Here is an 18,464-nt window from a genome sequence, read left to right as displayed (position 1 = left end):
ACCTCCGTCCTTCCTCTCTCAGGACGCGGAAGCTGAGGGGGCGGGACCCGGCCTGGGATTGGCTGTTGCCGGCCGACCACCCCTTCCCTGCGGTCCAGTCGCGCTCCCTCGCAGGCGCCTGCGCAATGGGCCGGCCTTGGGGGGCGGGAAGCGCCCGGGGGCAGTGGAGCCGATGTCGGCCTTGAGGCGCTCGGGCTACGGCCCCAGTGACGGTCCGTCTTATGGGCGCTACTACGGGCCTGGGGGTGGAGATGTGCCCGTGCACCCACCTCCGCCCATATATCCTCCCCGCCCCGAACCCCCCCAGCCTCCCATTTCCTGGCGAGTGCGCGGGGGCGGCCCGGCTGAGACCACCTGGCCGGGAGAAGGCGGAGGAGGCGATGGCTACTATCCCTCTGGAGGCGCCTGGTCGGAGCCGGGTCGGGCTGGAGGAGGCCACCAGGTAAGCTTTGCGCCATCTGTCCCAGGGGGGTCCGACAGGGTAGTCTTTGGGGGGTGAGGGCCATTGGGATTGATACACCTCCAAGAGTTTGTAATGAATCGTGTTTCCTGTGTTTTCCTTAGGGGGTCTTTGGAGAGACAGAGACTAAGATCGCGGGTGGGGGGGTGGTTTGCTTGTGTTCTCTTTGCCCCTCGTCTTCTGCTTCAACCATAATAAATGTCTTACCATGAAAGGAGGAAAGAAGATCCTGCGCTGACCTGCGAAGCTGAGTAGCAGGCTGCGAATCTCTTGCCTGGGGACGAGGTTGGGCTGGTGTGGCCCGGCTCTTGCTTTTCGAGTCCTAACAATTTTTCCTGCGTGGCTCGTCAGGTCGGCTCTCCCCGAGGAGAGAGGTGGCTGCAGCCTCCTCCGTCACTCAGCAACCCCTCCCGCTGGGAAGGAACGTGAGGGAAGGAGAGGGAACTGGGCATTTAGCCCTTTGCCCCTAAAGCTCTGCCCCGCATTGGATCACGGATAATCAGTGTAGGAAAGCACCTTTACTTGGATTGTTTTATTTCATCTTAACGGTGACTGCAACGTAAGTGTCATCACAGCGTTCCTATTTTACGGTGAAAGAACTGCTGGCTGTGAAAGGTTAACTCGCTTACTCAGTATATTCGGACCTTTAACATTTTATTCTGTGTCGTCGTGCCAGAAATATACTTCTGTTTTGTTAATGCAATATTCTTCGTAGAGAATTATCGTTATACGGTGGGGGCATACGTCTCCTTTGCTTCAGGAATTATAACATCCTCATTGGTTGAAAATGTGATAATGAAATTTCTAAACATTGCTGGTGGGAATGTAAAATGGTTCAATGGTTTTGGCAGTTGCTCAAAACGTTAAGCATACTGCTAGGATATTACTCAGCAAGTCTGCTCCCAGGTATACACCCAAGAGAACTGAAAACACGTCCACATGAAAACTTGCACACGCATGTCCATAGCAGCGTTATTCATCATAGCCAAAAAGGGAAATATCCCAAATGCTCATCAACTGAAGAACTGATAAAATATGGTATATTCATACAATGAAATTGTTTAGCCATAGAAGGGAATGAAGTACTGAGACATTCTACAAATGGATGCACCTTGAAAATATGCTACATGAACGAAGACAGTCACAAAGGCCAAATATTGTATGATTCCATTTATATGAAATGTCCAGAATAGGCAAATCTGTAGAGACAAAGAAATGTCATTGACAGGGGCTGGGGGCCTGGGGACATTGGGGAAGATAGATAAAAGGTATGGGGTTTCCTTTGGGGAAGATGAAAATATTCTGGAATTAGTGATGATGATGATTGCACAACTCTGAATATACTAAAGACCATTGAATTGTACACTTTAAAAGGTGGGTTTTATGGTATATCTTTAAAAATTGTATGAGTAAAAACATGTAGTGAGAGGTTAATTGTGAAGAAAGGTCCATAATTTCTGTCTAAATGTGGAATAAGTAGCCGTGGGACTTCAGCCCCATGACAGAGTAGAAAGATGAAATGCTTAGCGTATAGGTAGGCAAACTAGACCGAGGCTCACTTGAAGGGAAAGGGGAAGGACTGCTGAACTGACGACTGTCCGGGCTTGCTGTGTCATCAAAACAAAAGTGTGTTTTCAGGTTACGGTTAGAGAAGTTAAGATCTTAACATTGTGCAGGGAGTTGTCAGGTATTGGTTGAGTACAGGTGTGCACACAGGGTGGGTGATGGTGCTGGAGGGATTGGGCTTAAAGCTGGAATGTGTAATGGGCATTTGTAAACCATTTCAAGAGTCTGTCTTTCAGGGTGACGTTTCTGAAACTTGAAAAGTGTTGGATGATAGGTTTTTTTACATTTTAAATATTTATTTATTTATTTATTTGGCTGCATCGGGTTTTAGTTGCAGCACGTGGGATCTTTAGTTGCGGCATGGGGGATCTCGTTCCCTGACAAGGGATCGAAATCCGGCCCCCTGCATTGGGAGCGCAGAGTCTTAGCCACTGGACCACCAGGGAAGTCCCTGGATGATAATTTCTTATGCAGCAATAGGAAACTAATAAAAAAGATAAACATGTTGTCACACGTGTTGCAAATTTTTTTTCTAAATTCGTTATCTTTTGACTTTATTGTGGTTTTTGCCATGTAAATTTTACATATTTATATAATAAAACATGTCAGACTTAAAAAAAAAGGTATAGCAGCCTTTTAAAACCTTACTCTTGGAACTCCCTGGTGGTCCAGGGCTAAGACTCCACGCTCCCAATGCAGGGGCCCGGGTTCAATCCCTGGTCAGGGAACTAGATCCCATGTGCTGCAACTAAAAGATCCCACGTGCTGCAACTAAGACCTGGCACATCCAAATAAATAAATATTAAAAAAAAAAATAAAACCTTACTCCTTAAAAAGTGTGGGCCGTGGACCAGAAGCTTCAGTGTCACTTGGGGGTTTGTTAGAAATGCAAAATCTCTCCTGCTCCAGACTTACTGCTGCTGCAGTTTAATGAGATCCTTAGGTGATTCATATGCACGTTCATGTTTGAGAAGCATTGCTCGGCAGAATTGAATGTATTGAGATGATGTTGCACTGAACCACTACAAAGGCTTGACTTTATATTAACCTATTTAAATATTGCAGGGGAAAAAACGGAGAACCTCTCCCTGTGTTCTTTCTTTTCTTACCTTGTTAGCTATACTTGCAGCACTGCAGTTTGATTCCTACACTAGCAGCATACGCATCACCTAGGAGCTTGTTGGAAATGCTGTATCTCAGGCTCTGCCCCAGACCTGCCGAATCAGAATGTGCATTTTAACCAGATCCCTGGGGGATTTACGTGTTCCCCCAGAAGGAGTCATCTGAGAGAGTGCTGAGATGCAAGCTGGAAGCTGCAGTCTCTTCTAACCTAAGCTCGGAAGTGATCCACCATCACTTCTGCCGTATACTACTGGTCGTGGAGACCAGCCCCAGTACAGTGTGGGAGGCCACTTCACATGCGTGTGAATGCAGGAGGCAGGGGTCTTTGGGAGCCATCTTGGAGGACAGCTACAGTGGGAGGGTTTGGGGAGACAGCTTAGTTAGGCTCCCAATTAGGTCAGAAAAGAAACAAAAAGGGCATGTGTTTCAACAATGCCTGAATGTAGACAGGTTTATTTTCAACATTTTATTATAAAAATTCTCAAACATCTAGAAAAGTTGAAATTGTATGTGAAAACCAATATATCCACCACCTAGATTCTATGGTTAGCACTTATTATGTTTATCACATGTATCTATCTTATTTTTTGGATGTGTTTCAAAACAAGTTACATAGGGGACTTCCCTGGTGGTGCAGTGGTTAGGAATCCACCTGCCAATGCAGGGGACACGGGTTTGATCCCGGGTCCGGGAAGATCCCACATGCCGCAGAGCAACTAAGCCTGTACACCGCAACTACTGAGCCCACGTGCCTAGAGCCCATGCTCTGCAACAAGAGAAGCCACTGCAATGAGAAGCCTGGGCACCACAACGAAAAGTAGCCCCCGCTCGCTGCAACTAGAGAAAGCCTGTGTGCAGCAGCGAAGACCCAACACAGCCAAAAATAAATAAATAAATAAAAATAATTGAAAAACATATTTTAAAAAACCAAGTTACATAGATTCGAAAGACATTTTCTTTTTTCCTTTTTTTTTTAAATTTATTTGGCTGCACCAGGTCTTGGTTGTGGCAGGTGGGCTCCTTAGTTGCAGCTCGCCAGCTCCTTAGTTGCAGCATGTGAGCTCCTTAGTTGTGGCATGCGAACTCTTAGTTGCAGCATGCATGTGGGATCTAGTTCCCTGACCAGAGATTGAACCCTGGCCCCCTGAATTGCGAGTGCAGAGTCTTACCCACTGCGCCACCAGAGAAGTCCCTCAAAAAATTTTCAAAGGTGTGTATCAACTGCAAGTGAGGGTTGCAGGAGAAACAGAAGGTAATTCTGAATTTTTAGTATTTCATAGGATTAAAGATTTCATAGGAATGACAAAGAAGAGGAACAGGTTTTTATGGGAAGATATGTATGGTTTAGTTTTTTATATATATAAATTTATTTATTTATTTATTTATTTTATTTTTGGCTGCGTTGGGTGTTTGTTGCTGCACGCGGGCTTTCTCTAGTTGTGGTGAGCTGTGGCTACTCTTCGTTGCGGTGCACAAGCTTCTCATTGCGGTGGCTTCTCTTGTTGCGGAGCACGGGCTCTAGGCACGTGGGCTTCAGTAGTTGTGGCACGTGGGCTCAGTAGTTGTGGCTCACGGGCTCTAGAGCACAGGCTCAGTAGTTGTGGCGCAAGGGCTTAGCTGCTCCGCGGCATGTAGGATCTTCCTGGAGCAGGGCTCGAACCCGTGTCTCCTGCATTGACAGGCGGATTCTTAACCACTGCGCCACCAGCGAAGCCCTGGTTTAGTTTTGTACCAAAAGAACTAGTGATTGGTTAATAGAGGAGCTTAAAAAAAAATACAAAGACTTGCCAAGTGTTTATGTACTGCCTTTATTTCATTTCTGCTGAAAGCCAGTTAGTGACGGTGGTTACTGAGAGCCAAGCTCTTGATGCAATGTATGTGATTGATTAGAGAGACGTCTGTGATTTTCTGTTTTTGTTTTGTGGTTTTTTGATGTCCAATTTTAGAGTCTGTGGTGTTGAGGAGTTGTTGTCTGGGAACAAAACAATAGATGTGGGGCTCAGGAGGGAGACAGGGCTTGGAGACAGTGATTTGAGAGTCATCAAATGGAAGCATACGTGAATTACCGAACCAGGTTATGCTGCCATTGGAGAGCTTTGAGATCTAGGATGGGTGAGAGAGAGAGAGGACACAGAAGACACTGAGCGAGAATACTTGGATAGAAGGAAAATCAGAACGTCATGTGATACAGACCAAGCGAGGCCACAGTTATTTTGCAGGTGAGTGATATGAGGACCGGAGAGAAGCAGTTGGATTGGCAATTAAAGAGGTATCATTGATTTTAGTGGTGGGAGTTTAAAACAGTATTTAAGTAATGAATGCGGGGTTTGGATGGCAAGAGAAGTGGTGTAAACTGTTAGTAAATGAGAAGGTGGTCACTTGACTGGGAACCAGGATTGAGGGAAGAATTCTTAGGATGAGGTGGCTTGAGGATGTTTGTAAGCAGAAATCAACAGTAACAAAATAATAGTGGGGGACTTTAACACCCCACTTAATACCAATAGATCATCCATACAGAAAATAAATAAGGAAACACAAGCTTTGAATGACACAATAGACCAGATAGACTTAATTGATGAGAGTAAGCTAGTAGATTGAGAAAAAAGATACTAACAAAAGGATGGAATATGGCTTGGGGAGAAGTGGATTAAGAAGTGAGGAAGAGCTGAGAAACCCCTTCCATAGCTAGAGGGGGAGAAAGGAAGCTTTGAGTTGTAGGAGAGGGGCATTGGAGGAGTTCCTGGCTCTTGATGTCCTTGTTGATGAAGAAGGAGGCTAGGTCATCTGAGGGTAAAGGAAGTGGGATGGGATACACTGGGAGCTTGATATGGTAAATGTTGAAGCAGGTGCTGGGGGAAAGGAGGCACTGTAGGGAAGCACGGAAGAGACCCAAATGAGGTTAAAGCTGAGAAATTTGTGATGATGGACAGTACAGGAGCGTAAAGTGTTTTTTAGTGATTTTGGAATATATCGCTATAAAAATAATTTGTCATGTATTTTTCTAATAATTTTTTTTTGTCTAATTCTTACAAAACATATAAACAAACTTGTAAATGGATATTTGGTAGTACCAGCACTACTGACATTCCTCTACTGTTAGATTTGCTTGGGCTGGGGTTATTTTTTGGAGGCATGGTGGCAAGTGACTTTGTAAACCATACATCCACTTCATAAATGGGACTAGATAGTTCTATGATAAACATGAAAGGTGTTGACTCCAGCCTTCACCTGAGATATAGGTATTTCTTCTCAAAAGAGAAGAAAGTAAATAAATTTATTATGTTCTTGCATAATTTTAATCACATTTCCTTTGTCATAAAAACTTTAATTCACATTATTCTCACTTGTGAAAACCTTTTATCATATTTGTTTAGTTTACATCATCACCTTTGTCTAGTTTCAGACAGCACATAAAATGTTTGGAGAGACTTTGGCACATGATAAAATTGGCAATTTGGTCTATAGAACAGCTGTCAACTTCAGCCAGCTTCCTGTGAAACCAAACGCTATTTCATAGAATTAGTGTCATGTTAAAAGGGCCTTGAGCTGCAGACTTTGATTGTTACTGGGGATATTTTTAGATTTGTTCCATTTTGTCCAAAATGGGAAAAAAAAAAGCAAAGGCAGTCTTTTTAATTAAGACTTAATAAAATTAATAATTTTTACTGCTTCATTGAGGACATTCTTTTTTTCATATAAAAATTATGATATATTTACATATTGTTAATTTTACCATTTTTAAGGTGTAGTTCTGTGAGTTTTGACAAACGCATATGGTTATGTAACCAGTACCACAATCAAGATATAAATATTTATCCATCTTTTAAAAAAAGGACACTCCTAGGGCTTCCCTGGTGGCGCAGTGGTTGAGAGTCCGCCTGCCGATTCAGGGGACGTGGGTTCGTGCCCCGGTCCGGGAAGATCCCACATGCCGCGGAGCGGCTGGGCCCGCGAGCCATGGCCGCTGAGCCTGCGCGTCCGGAGCCTGTGCTCCGCAGCAGGAGAGACCACAACAGTGAGAGGCCCGCGTACCGTAAAAAAAAAAAAAAAAAAAAAAGGACTCCTAGGATAAGATGGAAGATTTAATTTTTATTCACCTCTAAACCCCATTAAAATTACAGAAAGGGAACTGTGTTTCTTACTGTTTTTTAAAGTATTTTATGAACTCATTTGCATAACATATATGTATTTATGTGTACACATACATATATTAAGTATTTTGAATGTGTCTCAATCAGTTGCTGTCATTCTTTTATTGCTTAAATGATCCCATATGATGCCAATGGGAGCCCCCTCTTCTTGGCTTCTAAGTCCTTTTGACATGACCCATTGATTTTTGACAGCTTCTTTGATTTCTGGTACAAGATATGCCAGGCTTATTGTATAGTCTGGCCCAGATGTTATAATCAGCCATTCTTTTAAGAAACCTTGTTTTTGTTTTGTTTTGTTTTTTAATTGGAGAATTTTATTTAGAAGCTATATTTGTCAGGATCCAGGCAGGAAAACAGAACCTACACTAGTTCTTTTAAAAGAGAGAATTTGATTTAGGAAATTAGTTAAGTGGGTATTGGAGATCTGAAAAGGTAAAAAGAGAAAATGTAACACAGAAGATAGTTACTGCAGGAAACAGCCTCAATTCCTTGGGCTGGGGAATAAAGAGAAGAGGTTGGGGGTATGAGAACCTGGAAACTTGGAAGAATGGCGTGGTATAGCTGGCACCGAGGAGACACTGCCGAGCTGGTGCTGGTACCTGTGAGGGAGTTCTCGGGAAACCAGGAGTCTGCAGACTCTGCTGACTGATGCTGCCCCCAGGTTGAGGGGCTTTGCTGGGCTGGCACTGGCAGGAATGGGAAGCAGGCGAGCAAACAGGAGGGAGCAAGTCCATTCTCCCCTCCTCTAACCTAGTGCCCCCTATTGGCAGAACCAAATAGTAAGCAAGTGGCAAAGAGAAATGTTTGCGGACTCCTGGTCCTGCATCTCAGAGCCAGTTACAGAATGCTGTGTTTGGAGCTGAGGGCCGGTAGCTTAATAACTGGTACAGAAGTTACATTTGGGTGCTAGGTATACTGATTGCTGTTGTGTTGTCATTGCTTCTAAACCTTTTCAATGGACAGAGTTATATAAAATAAGTATTTAAAAAAAAATTTTGTTGGAGTGAAGTTGATTTACAATGTTGTGAATAAGTATTAATATTTTAAAATAGAAAAATAAATAAGTTCATATTTGTGTTAATTCAAATTTAATGTCATAGATTATTTTTACTTCTTAGATTGTATTTATTACTTTTGTATGGAAAATTTTGGTTCCTAACAATATTAAGGTAATTACAAATACTTGTACAATCCTACAATAATATATAAAATAAGTTCAAAATAATGCCAGGTTGCAGCTCTGGCATGACAGCATGAGGAGCTCTGTGGGCCCAGTCCTCAGTGAAACTGGTGAAAAATATTTTTTAAAAACAACCAAATTAAAGTCTCTAGAAATGGTCTTAAGGAATTTAGCAAATGAGGAAATATTTATTTTAGAAAATTTACTCGAACTCGGTAAGAACAGTGAGATTCTGTGCCATCCTCCACCTCTCCCACCCCCCAACCCCCAGCTCAGTGAGAGAGAAACTCCATTAGCCTGGAGCGGCAAATAAAACAAAGTTTCTTCGCTCCCCAGGTCCCAGTCCTCCTGGGTGGGCAGCACATCGACATTGCTTATCTTGCCCCCAGCTACTATTGCAGAGGCCACGTTCTGGGCAAGTGTGGCCAATAGTGGTGGATCCTACCCATGCCCTGTCCCTACCTGTGGAATGGAGGCTTTACCTTGGGTAGGGCACTGCTGAGAACACTGGGGCTCTGCTCACCCTTACCCTGGCTTGTAAGGCAAGCTGGGAAGGTCTGAGGCTACTGCCCTTTCCCCCCAGATGCTCAGCTTTTAAAGCAGGGGTGTCTCTCAGAGAAGCACACCATTGTCCCCAGCCCAACTGCAGAGTGTAGCTCAGACATTTTATCTGGAGGCAGACGCAGGCTGTAAAACCGGTAGCTCCTAATCTTTTCCCAAAGGAACTGACTTTATTTGCATCAGAATATGGAGAAGCTGAAGCCAAAGGATGTTCTCAAAAACTGTGGAGGGTGTCGTGAAAGGCATTTGGGAGATCAGTAGGTTCACTGCAGATACAGACTGGGCTGCAGGCCAGCCAGTTTGCTGGAGAGAACTAGGGAAAGAGATCGCTGGGAGGGGCCCTCTGGGGTCGGAACACATCTCAAACACTGACTTTGGGAGGTGTCCCTTCCAAGGAGCCCAGATTTGATTGGATCAGTTTGTAGAGCAATTTATGTCCCAAGTAAACAGTAAAGAAATTAGCTGGAAATTTGTGGAGCTTTAACAGCTAGGTGTGGTCGAGGAAAGATTGACATATATATACATCTATGTAATACATATATTTATATATACTCATTAAAGAAATTAAAAAGCTGCATTAGAAAATATTCACTTAATGCAGAAGCAGTAAAGGAAGAATAGAGGAACAAAACCAAACATGAGATATAGAAAACAGAAAAATAAAATGGCAGATGTAAATCCAACTACATCAATAATAACATCAAGTGTGAATAGATTAAACAATCCAATCAAAGACAGAGACTGTCAGACTGGATTGAAAAAAAGAAGATGCAACTATATGCAGTGTGAGATAATGGGAAAATATATATATATATAGGTCTCTGCCCCAGGTTCCTGGCGTAGAGGTCCTGAAACCCTTGTAAATTCCTAAGTCATAAGAGCACTAGGAACATCTTTTGTTCTAGTATTTGGTGTCTGAACCTGGTTCCTGACACAGGGCTCCTATATCCACTGGAGTTTCCTGGGTGATAGGAGTGTCTTTTATACTAATGAGGCAACTCTCGGTGTTTTCATGGATGGCTCCTGGATAGGGCTGGTCACCAGAAAGACCAACTCATGATTAGAAGCTTGGAATTTTCAGCCTCATTCCCCATTCTTTAGAGACTGGAGAGGGGTTGATCATGCCTACATGAGGAAGCCTCCATAAAAATCCCAATAGTATGGGGTTCAGAGAGCTTCCAGGTTGGTGAACACATTCACATATTGGGAGGGTGACACAGCTAACTCCAAAGGGACAGAAGCTCTTGTGCTCAGGACCCTCCCAGACCTTGCCCTATGTATCTATTCATCTGCCTGTTCATCTGTATCCTTTATCATATCGTTTAATAAATTGGTAAACTTAAGTATTTCCCTGAGGTCTTTGAGCTGTACTAGCAAATAAATCCAAGAGGGAGGAGATCATGGGAACCTCCAATCTGTAGCCGAGTCAGACATAATTTGTGGGTAACCTGGGGACCTACTACTTGCAATTGGCATCTGAAGTAAGGGGTGGGTAGTCTCATGGGACTGAGCCCCTAACCGGTGGAATCTGGTGCTATCTCCAGATAGAAAGTGTCAGAATTAAGTTGAATTGTGGAACACCCAGCTGGTGTTGCAGAATTGCTTGGTGTGGGGGAAACCGCCCCCACATCTGGTATCAGAAGTGTTCTGAGTGTGGTAACAGTGTGAGGATAAAGGAGAAAAGTAGGAGTAGGAGGTTTTTCCTTCTCAGCTGTCTACAGGAGACATACTTCAGATTTAAAGACACAAATGGCTTGAAAGTAAAAAGATGGAAAAATATGCAAACTGTAGCTATAGGAAAGCTGGAGTGGCTATGCTAATATCAGACAAAATAAACTTTAAAACAAAAAATATTACTAGGGGGCTTCCCTGGTGGCGCAGTGGTTGAGAGTCCGCCTGCCGATGCAGGGGACACGGGTTCGTGTCCCGGTCCGGGAAGATCCCACATGCCGCGGAGCGGCTGGGCCCGTGAGCCATGGCCGCTGAGCCTGCACGTCCGGAGCCTGTGCTCCGCAACGGGAGAGGCCACAACAGTGAGAGGCCCGTGTACAGCAAAAAAAAAAAAAAATATATATATATATTACTAGGGATAAAGAGGGACATGATGAAAAGGTCAGTCCATCAGCAAGATATAACAATTATAAATATATATGTACCTAACAACAAAATACACAAAGGAAAAGCTTACTGAAATAAAAGGAGAAATAGACAATTCAATAATAATAGAGACTTCAGTACCTCACTTTCAGTAATGGATGGAACAACTGGACATAAGATCAACGAGGAAATAGAAGATGTACACAACACCGTAAACCAATTAGACCTACCAGACATCTATAGAACACTCCATTCATCAACAGAATATACATTCTTCTCAAGTGCACATGGAACATTCTGCAGGATAAACCATATACTAGCCATAAAACAAATATTAATAAATATAAAAGGATAGAAATATACAGAGTATGTTCTCCAACTATAATGTAATGAAATTAGAAGTTAATAGCCGAAAAACTTTGGGCAACTCATAAATATGTCAAAATTAAATAAAACAGTCCTAAAAAAACCAGCAAGTTGAGGAATAAATCAAAAGGGAAATAAAAAAATACTTTGAGATGAACGAAAATGAAGACATAACATTACCAAAACTTACGAGATGCAGCTAAAGTAGTAGTGCTTAGAGGGAAATTTATAGTCATAAGTGCCAGTATTAAGAAAGAAGAATGATCTCAAATCAAGAACCTAATCTTCCATCTCAAGACACTGGAAAAAATGAGCCAACCAAACCTAAAGCAAGCAGGAGGAAGAAAATAATGAAAATAAGAGTGGAAATGAGTTAATAGAGAATAGAAAAACCATAGATGAAATCATTTCAACTAAAGGCTGGTTCTTTGAAAAGATCAACAAAATTGATGAACCTTTAGCTAGATTGAACCAGAAAAAAAAGAGAGAAGACTCAGATTACTAGAATCAGAAATGAAAGAGGGGACATTACTACTGATCTTACAGAAATAAAAAAGGATTATAATGCAATATTATGACTAATTGTATGCCAGTAAATTAGGTACCTTAGATGAAGTGGACAATTCCTAGAAAGATACAAACTACCAAAACTAACTCAAGAAGAAATAGGAAATCTGAATGGATCTATCAAATATTTAAAGAACTGACACCTATTCTTCACAAACTCTTCTAAAAAAACAGAAGAGGAGAGAATACTTCTAAACTCATTCTGTGAAGCCATTATTACCCTGAGAGGAAAACTAGGCAAAGACATCACAAGAAAAGAAAATACAGACCAATATCTTTTATGAATGTGGATGTGCAAAAATCCGCACAAAACCCTAGCGAACTGAACCCAGCAAGGTATAAAGAGAATTATGCACCATGACCTGATAGGGTTTATTCCAGGAATGCACGGTTGGTTTAGTATCTGAAAATCAATTAATGTAATACACCATATCATGCAGATAAAAAACAAAACCCCTATGATTACCCCAATAGATGTGGAAAAAGCATTTGGCAAAATCCAAAACGTTTTCATGATAAAAACACTCTAGGAATTCAAGGAAATTTCCTCAACCTGATAAAAGACATCTGTGAAACACCCACAGCCAACCTCATATTTAATGATGAAAGACTGGATGCTTTCCCTTAAGATCAGGAACAAGACAAGGACATCTGCTCTTGCCACTTCTATTCAGTATTATACTGAAGGTTCTAGCAAGGGCAACCGGGCAAGAAAAAAATTAAAAGGCATACATAACCTATATGTCTACATGGAATAGAATTGAGAGTGTCTATGGTCAGCTGATTTTTTAAAAATTTATTTATTTTACTTATATTTATTTTTGGCTGCATTGGGTCTTCGTTGCTGTGCGTGGGCTTTCTCTAGTTGTGGTGCGTGGGGGGCTACTCTTCGTTGCGGTGCGCGGGCTTCTTATTGCAGTGGTTTCTCTTGTTGTGGAGCACAGGCTCTAGGCATATGGGCTTCAGTTGTTGTGGCTCACGGGCTCTAGACCACAGGCTCAGTAGTTGTGGCACACAGGCTTAGTTGCTCCATGGCATGTGGGATCTTCCCGGACCAGGGCTTAAACCCGTGTCTCCTGCATTGGCAGGCAGATTCTTGACCACTGCACCACCAGGGAAGCCCATCAATTGGTTTTTAACAAGGATGCTAAGACCATTCAATGGAGGGAAAAGTCTATGGCACAACATATGGTACCATGACAACTGGATAGCCACATACAAAGAATAAAGTTGGACCCTTACACCATATGTAAAAATTAACTCAAGGGACTTCCCTGGTGGTCCAGTTGTTAAGAATCCATCTTGCAATGCAGTGGACGCCAGTTTGATCCCTGGTCAGGGAACTAAGATCCAACATGCTGTGGGGCAGCTGAGCCTGCGTGCCACAACTAGAGAGCCCGAGTGCCACAACTACAGAGCCCATGCACTCTGGAGCCCACAACTAGAGAAGAGTCTGTGCGCCACAACTAGAGAGAAGCCCATGCGCCACAACGAGGAGCCGGTGTACCACAGGGAAAGATCTCACGTGCCGCAGCTAAGACCCGATGCAGCCAAAAAATAAATAATATTTAAAAAATTAACTCAAAATAGGTCATAGACCTAAATGTAAGAACTAAAACTATAAAACTCTTAGAAGAAAACATAGGGATAAATCTTCATTTCTTTGGATTTGGCAATGGTTTCCTAGATAAGACGCCAAAAGCACAACCAACAGAATAAAAAATAGACAAATTGGACTTCGTCAAAATTAAGAACTTTTATAATTCAAGGGACACGATCAAGAAAATGAAAAGGAAGGAAATGCTTGCAAATCAGATATCAGAAAAGGGACTTGTATCTAGAATATATAAAGAGCCCTTAAGACTGAACAACAAAAATATAAATAACCCAATTTAAAAATGGGCAAAACATCTGAATAGACAGTTCTCTAAAGAAGGTGTGCAAATGGCCAATGAGCACATGAAGAAATGCTCAACATCACTGGTCCTCAGGGAACTGCAGATAAAAATCACAGTGAGATATGACTTCACACACACTAGGATGACTATAAAAACAAGCAAAACCACAGGAAAAAACAGGTATTGGTGAGGAGATGGAGAAATTAGAACCCTTATACTTAGCTGATGGGAATATAAAATGGTGCAGCTTCTTTGGAAAACAAATGCCAGTTTTTAAAATTGTTAGAGTTAACTGTATGACCCAGCAATTCCGCTTCTAGGTATATAGCCAAGAGAACTGAAAACATATGTCCACATAAAATGTTATTCGTGAATGTTTATAGCATCATTATTCATAATAGCCAAAAAGTGGCAACAATCCAAATGCCCAGAATGGATAAGCAAAATGTGATATCTGTATACAATGGAATATTTTTTGGCTACAAAAAGGAATGAAGCTCTGATACATGCTACAACATAGCTGAACCTCAAAAACATGCTAAGTGAAAGAAGCCAGTTACCAGATATCACATATTATATGATTCCATTTATATGAAATACCCTGAGTAGGCAAATCTATGGAGATGGAAAGTAGATTAGTGGTGGTGTAGTGCTGTGGGAATGGCAGATAGGAGGGTGTAGCTAAAGGGAACAGTGTTTCTTTTTCAGGTTTTGAAATGTTCTAAAACTGGTTGTGGTGATGATCACACATATCTCTATGGATATACTAAAAATCATTGACTTCGACAATTTAAAATGAGCGAATTGTATGGTAGTGAATTATATCTCAATAAAGCTGTTAATACAAATAATAATATCAATGTTATGACTAACAGTTCCCTAGTGGATGCAGTTTAGGTTTCTTTGCAGTTCATCTGGTCTTCAGAATATATTCCACTAAGTGTGTACAGTCAAAGTAAGATGTTGCAAAAGTCATTAGAAATAATTCTTTTTTCCGTATGGTTATGTTACCAATTTGATGTTTAGTTATCTCATCAGTTGATTTTTCCTGTAGTAAAACACAACTCCAAGAGTTGCGGCTTACAACAATGAATATTTATTTCTTGCTTTTGTTCTGTGATGTCGCTGCAGGGGCTCATCTCCAGGTTCTGGGTTGGGTTCAAGTTTGTTCACATGTTTTGTTCTGGGACTCAGGCTGAAATGACAGCTCCTACATGGGATATGCTAGCCCACGGTGGAGGGCAGGAGTGCAAATGGGTTCCTAGAATTTGCATTAATTCCTAAATCCTTTGTTTAAAACTGGCATGCTGTCACTTAGCCATATTTGTTTGTTTTGCATACAAGTTTAAATTACATTTTAAAAATATGTGAATTTATACCTGTTCCTCCAATTCGATTCATATTAAGTATAACATGAGATAAAGTTATCAGTTGAAAAATGAGGGGGTAGGATAAGAGGATACTGGAGATTTGAGGGGACAAGAAGGTGAAATAGTTGTTGTGTGAGTGGGATGAACATAGGAAGTGTGGTGTAGTTGCTAGGCAGTGCTGAGTGTCTGCTTGTGTGAAACCAGAGAGCTTGTGTTTCTCTGCACCGATATTTAGGTGAAGTACAGATGTGGAACCAGTGGATAATTGGGTTTAAACTGGGTTAGGTTTTTGCAGGTGAGAACATCCGAGGGAAAGAGTGGTAAGGGATTTAAGGTGTTGAGAAGCTGAGTAAGGAAGGAGTGAGGACAGGGTGGGTGGAGAGGTAGTAAAAATGTGTGGGGTACTTCGGAGGATCAGTAGAAAAGGACAGAAACCAAGGAAGTTCTGGGGATTTAGGTGTTAGTTCACCACTGCTGGAGTGAGTCAGCTTCAACTCTGGTCTTTTCACCTCTTTAATTAAGATTCAAATTCTTGGTAGAGAGAAATCAATTAATTAGTCAAATACCACTTAACCGGGGGAAGCGGGGGGATTAGTCAGGGGAATTTGCCTGATTGAGAAATTTGGTTGTTAGGATCTGAAGTTGCTAGTTTCTATATTGCTCTAGTTGCTGTATTATGTAAGGGAGATGTTACTTGCCCAGCTTGTATAATGTCATGTGGAATAATTGCATGCTTTGAAAACAAAGTATTATGAAACTGGTAAGTAGTGCAGTTAAGCTCAGATGGTGATAATTAAATTCTCAGAGACTACAACTGCAAGTGAATTTCTTTGTGAAACCATATTTGAAGATTTGAAGATCCTCTTTAAGCTTAAAATTAAACTATAAAGCTCAGAGCAAAATAACTCAACTTATGGGATGACAAATGTATATATTAAAACAGCCTGAAAAGTTTTGAGTTGATCTAGTTTCTTGTCAGAGTGTATTGGCTTATTGAAAATGATGACACTAACTTTTTGAGGTGAAGTGAAAGCTGTAGAGATTAATGCCGTAGCTAGATTTTCTCCTTGGAGTGCTAATTATTCTACGTAATTCCTGATTCCGAGTTAGCTGTGGGCTGCCAGCAGAAACCTTAGCCATAGCAGAAAGTAGAGGAATATGAAAAAACGAGGGTGTGGCCAGGCAAAGAAGTTGAGTATTGAAGGTGTATGCATTTTAAGTAAAGTTTAGTATTAAAATATTACTTCAAGTTTCAAAGTTGTTGAGATAGGTAAATATTATACTACTCTTCTTAACACTGGCAAAGAACTACAATTGTGCTGCACTAATTAAATTAGTTAGTGATGGCTTAGTGATTGGAGAGAGATAAAGGAATTGAATGTCTCTGGTTTTGCTAATTAACTTGACATAGTAGATATATCATTTGTTATAATTGGCATTATGCACAAGAATAGTCAATATTTGCTTTGTTCTAGGGCAAGTGATTGAGCATGTATCTGCATCAGTTTTAATAATGAGTGATTTTAGAGTGGGGTTCCATTGCTTTTTGTCTATTGCCTATTTTTTTTCGATACTTATACCTGCCTCTATCAACTTTTCAGAATGATGTAAGGATGTTAGTAAAAGTGAATCTATTTTCCTTTTTGTCCTTAGGAGCAGCCACCATATCCTAGCTACAATTCCAACTATTGGAATTCTCCTGCCCGACCTCGGGCTCCTTACCCAAGTACATATCCTGTAAGACCGGAAATGCAAGGCCAGGTAGGGTCTAAAATTGACAGACTTTCTGAATTTTTTCTTAATGAATCGATTTATTTTCAGAACCTGTGGAGATTTCATAGTGAGGGTGTGTGGGCTTTTGTTATATAATGCACTCTATCTTAATCATTTTAATGTTTTTAGCTCAGAGATAAGGAAATATCTAGGCAGATGCTACCTATAGCAAAGGCAGCTTGATGCATGATAGATTATTTCTCAGGACCTGGAAACAACAAACGCAAAATGTACTTATTTCTAAAAATTTGACCTTTTATGGAGCTATAATTGACATATAACTATATTAGTTTCAGGTGTACAGTGTAAAGGTTCAATATTTGTATACTTTCCAAAATGATCGCCACAGAAGTCTAGTTAACATCTGTCACCGTACAGTTACAAAGTTTTGTTTTCTTGTGATGAAAACTTTTAAGATATACTCTCTTAGTAATTTTCAAATATTACAGTACAATATGTTAACTATAGTTACCAGGCTGTACATTACATCCTATGATTTACTTATTTTATAGCTGGAAATTTGTACCTTTTGACCCCCTTTACCCGTTCCTGCACCCCAGCCCACTGCTCCACCTCTGGCAACCACCAGTCTGTTTTCTGTATCTATGAGTTGGCTTTTTTTGTTTTTTTTAGATTCCACATATAAATGAGATCTTATGGTATTTGTCTGTGTCTGACATTTCATTTAGCATAATGCCCTCAAGGTCCATCCATGTTGTCCCAATGGCAAGATTTCCTTCTCTTTTATGGTTGGATAATACTCCATTGTGTGTGTGTGTGTGTGTGTGTGTGTATATATATATATATATATATATATATATATATATATATATATATATATATCACATTATCTTCATCCATTCATCCAGTGGTGGACACTTAGGGTGTTTCCATGTCTTGGCTGTTGTAAAATAGTGCCGCAGTGAACATGGGGTGCAGATATCTTTTCGAGTTAGTGTTTTTGTTTCCCGTGAATATATTCCCAGAAGTGGAATTGCTGGATCATATGGTAATTCTGTTTTTAATTTTTTGAGGCACCTCCATACTGTTTTTCACAGTAGCTGTACCAGTTTCCATTCCTATCAACAGTACACAAGGGTTTCCTTTTCTCAACATTCTCATCCAATACTTATTTCTTGTCTTTTTGAGAATAGCCATTCTAACTGGTGTGAGGTCGTATGTCATTGTGGTTTTGATTTGCACTTCCTGATGATTAGTGATGTTGAGCACCTTTTCATGTACCCGTTGGCCATCTTGTATGTCTTTGGAAAAATGTCTATTCAGATCCGCTGCCCATTTTTTAAATCAGATTGTTTGATTTTTTGCTATTGAGTTGTATGAGTTCTTTATATA

The 18,464-nt window shown here is 41.0% G+C and overlaps 1 protein-coding gene across 3 annotated transcripts in view; it reads left to right on the top strand.

The window, feature by feature from the left end:
* Window positions 1–26: 26 nt before the first annotated feature.
* The window catches only part of BAG4 (BAG cochaperone 4), a 34,704-nt gene continuing 16,266 nt past the window's right edge, over window positions 27–18,464 (top strand). For 2 of the 3 annotated variants that reach the window (XR_007474681.1, XM_004284882.4), the window contains exons 1-2: window positions 27–442; window positions 16,992–17,099. Coding sequence is in view for 2 of the 3 variants with exons in the window: in XM_004284882.4 (XP_004284930.1) it covers window positions 173–442; window positions 16,992–17,099 (378 nt within the window). In the remaining variant the exon portion in view is untranslated. The remainder of the gene's footprint in view (window positions 443–16,991; window positions 17,100–18,464) is intronic. The other variant, XM_004284884.3, reaches the window with a different exon arrangement.

The sequence above is a fragment of the Orcinus orca genome, chromosome 21 (genome assembly GCF_937001465.1).
Source record: "Orcinus orca chromosome 21, mOrcOrc1.1, whole genome shotgun sequence".
Lineage (NCBI taxonomy): Eukaryota > Metazoa > Chordata > Mammalia > Artiodactyla > Delphinidae > Orcinus > Orcinus orca.
This window is presented reverse-complemented; position numbering and strand designations above follow the sequence as displayed.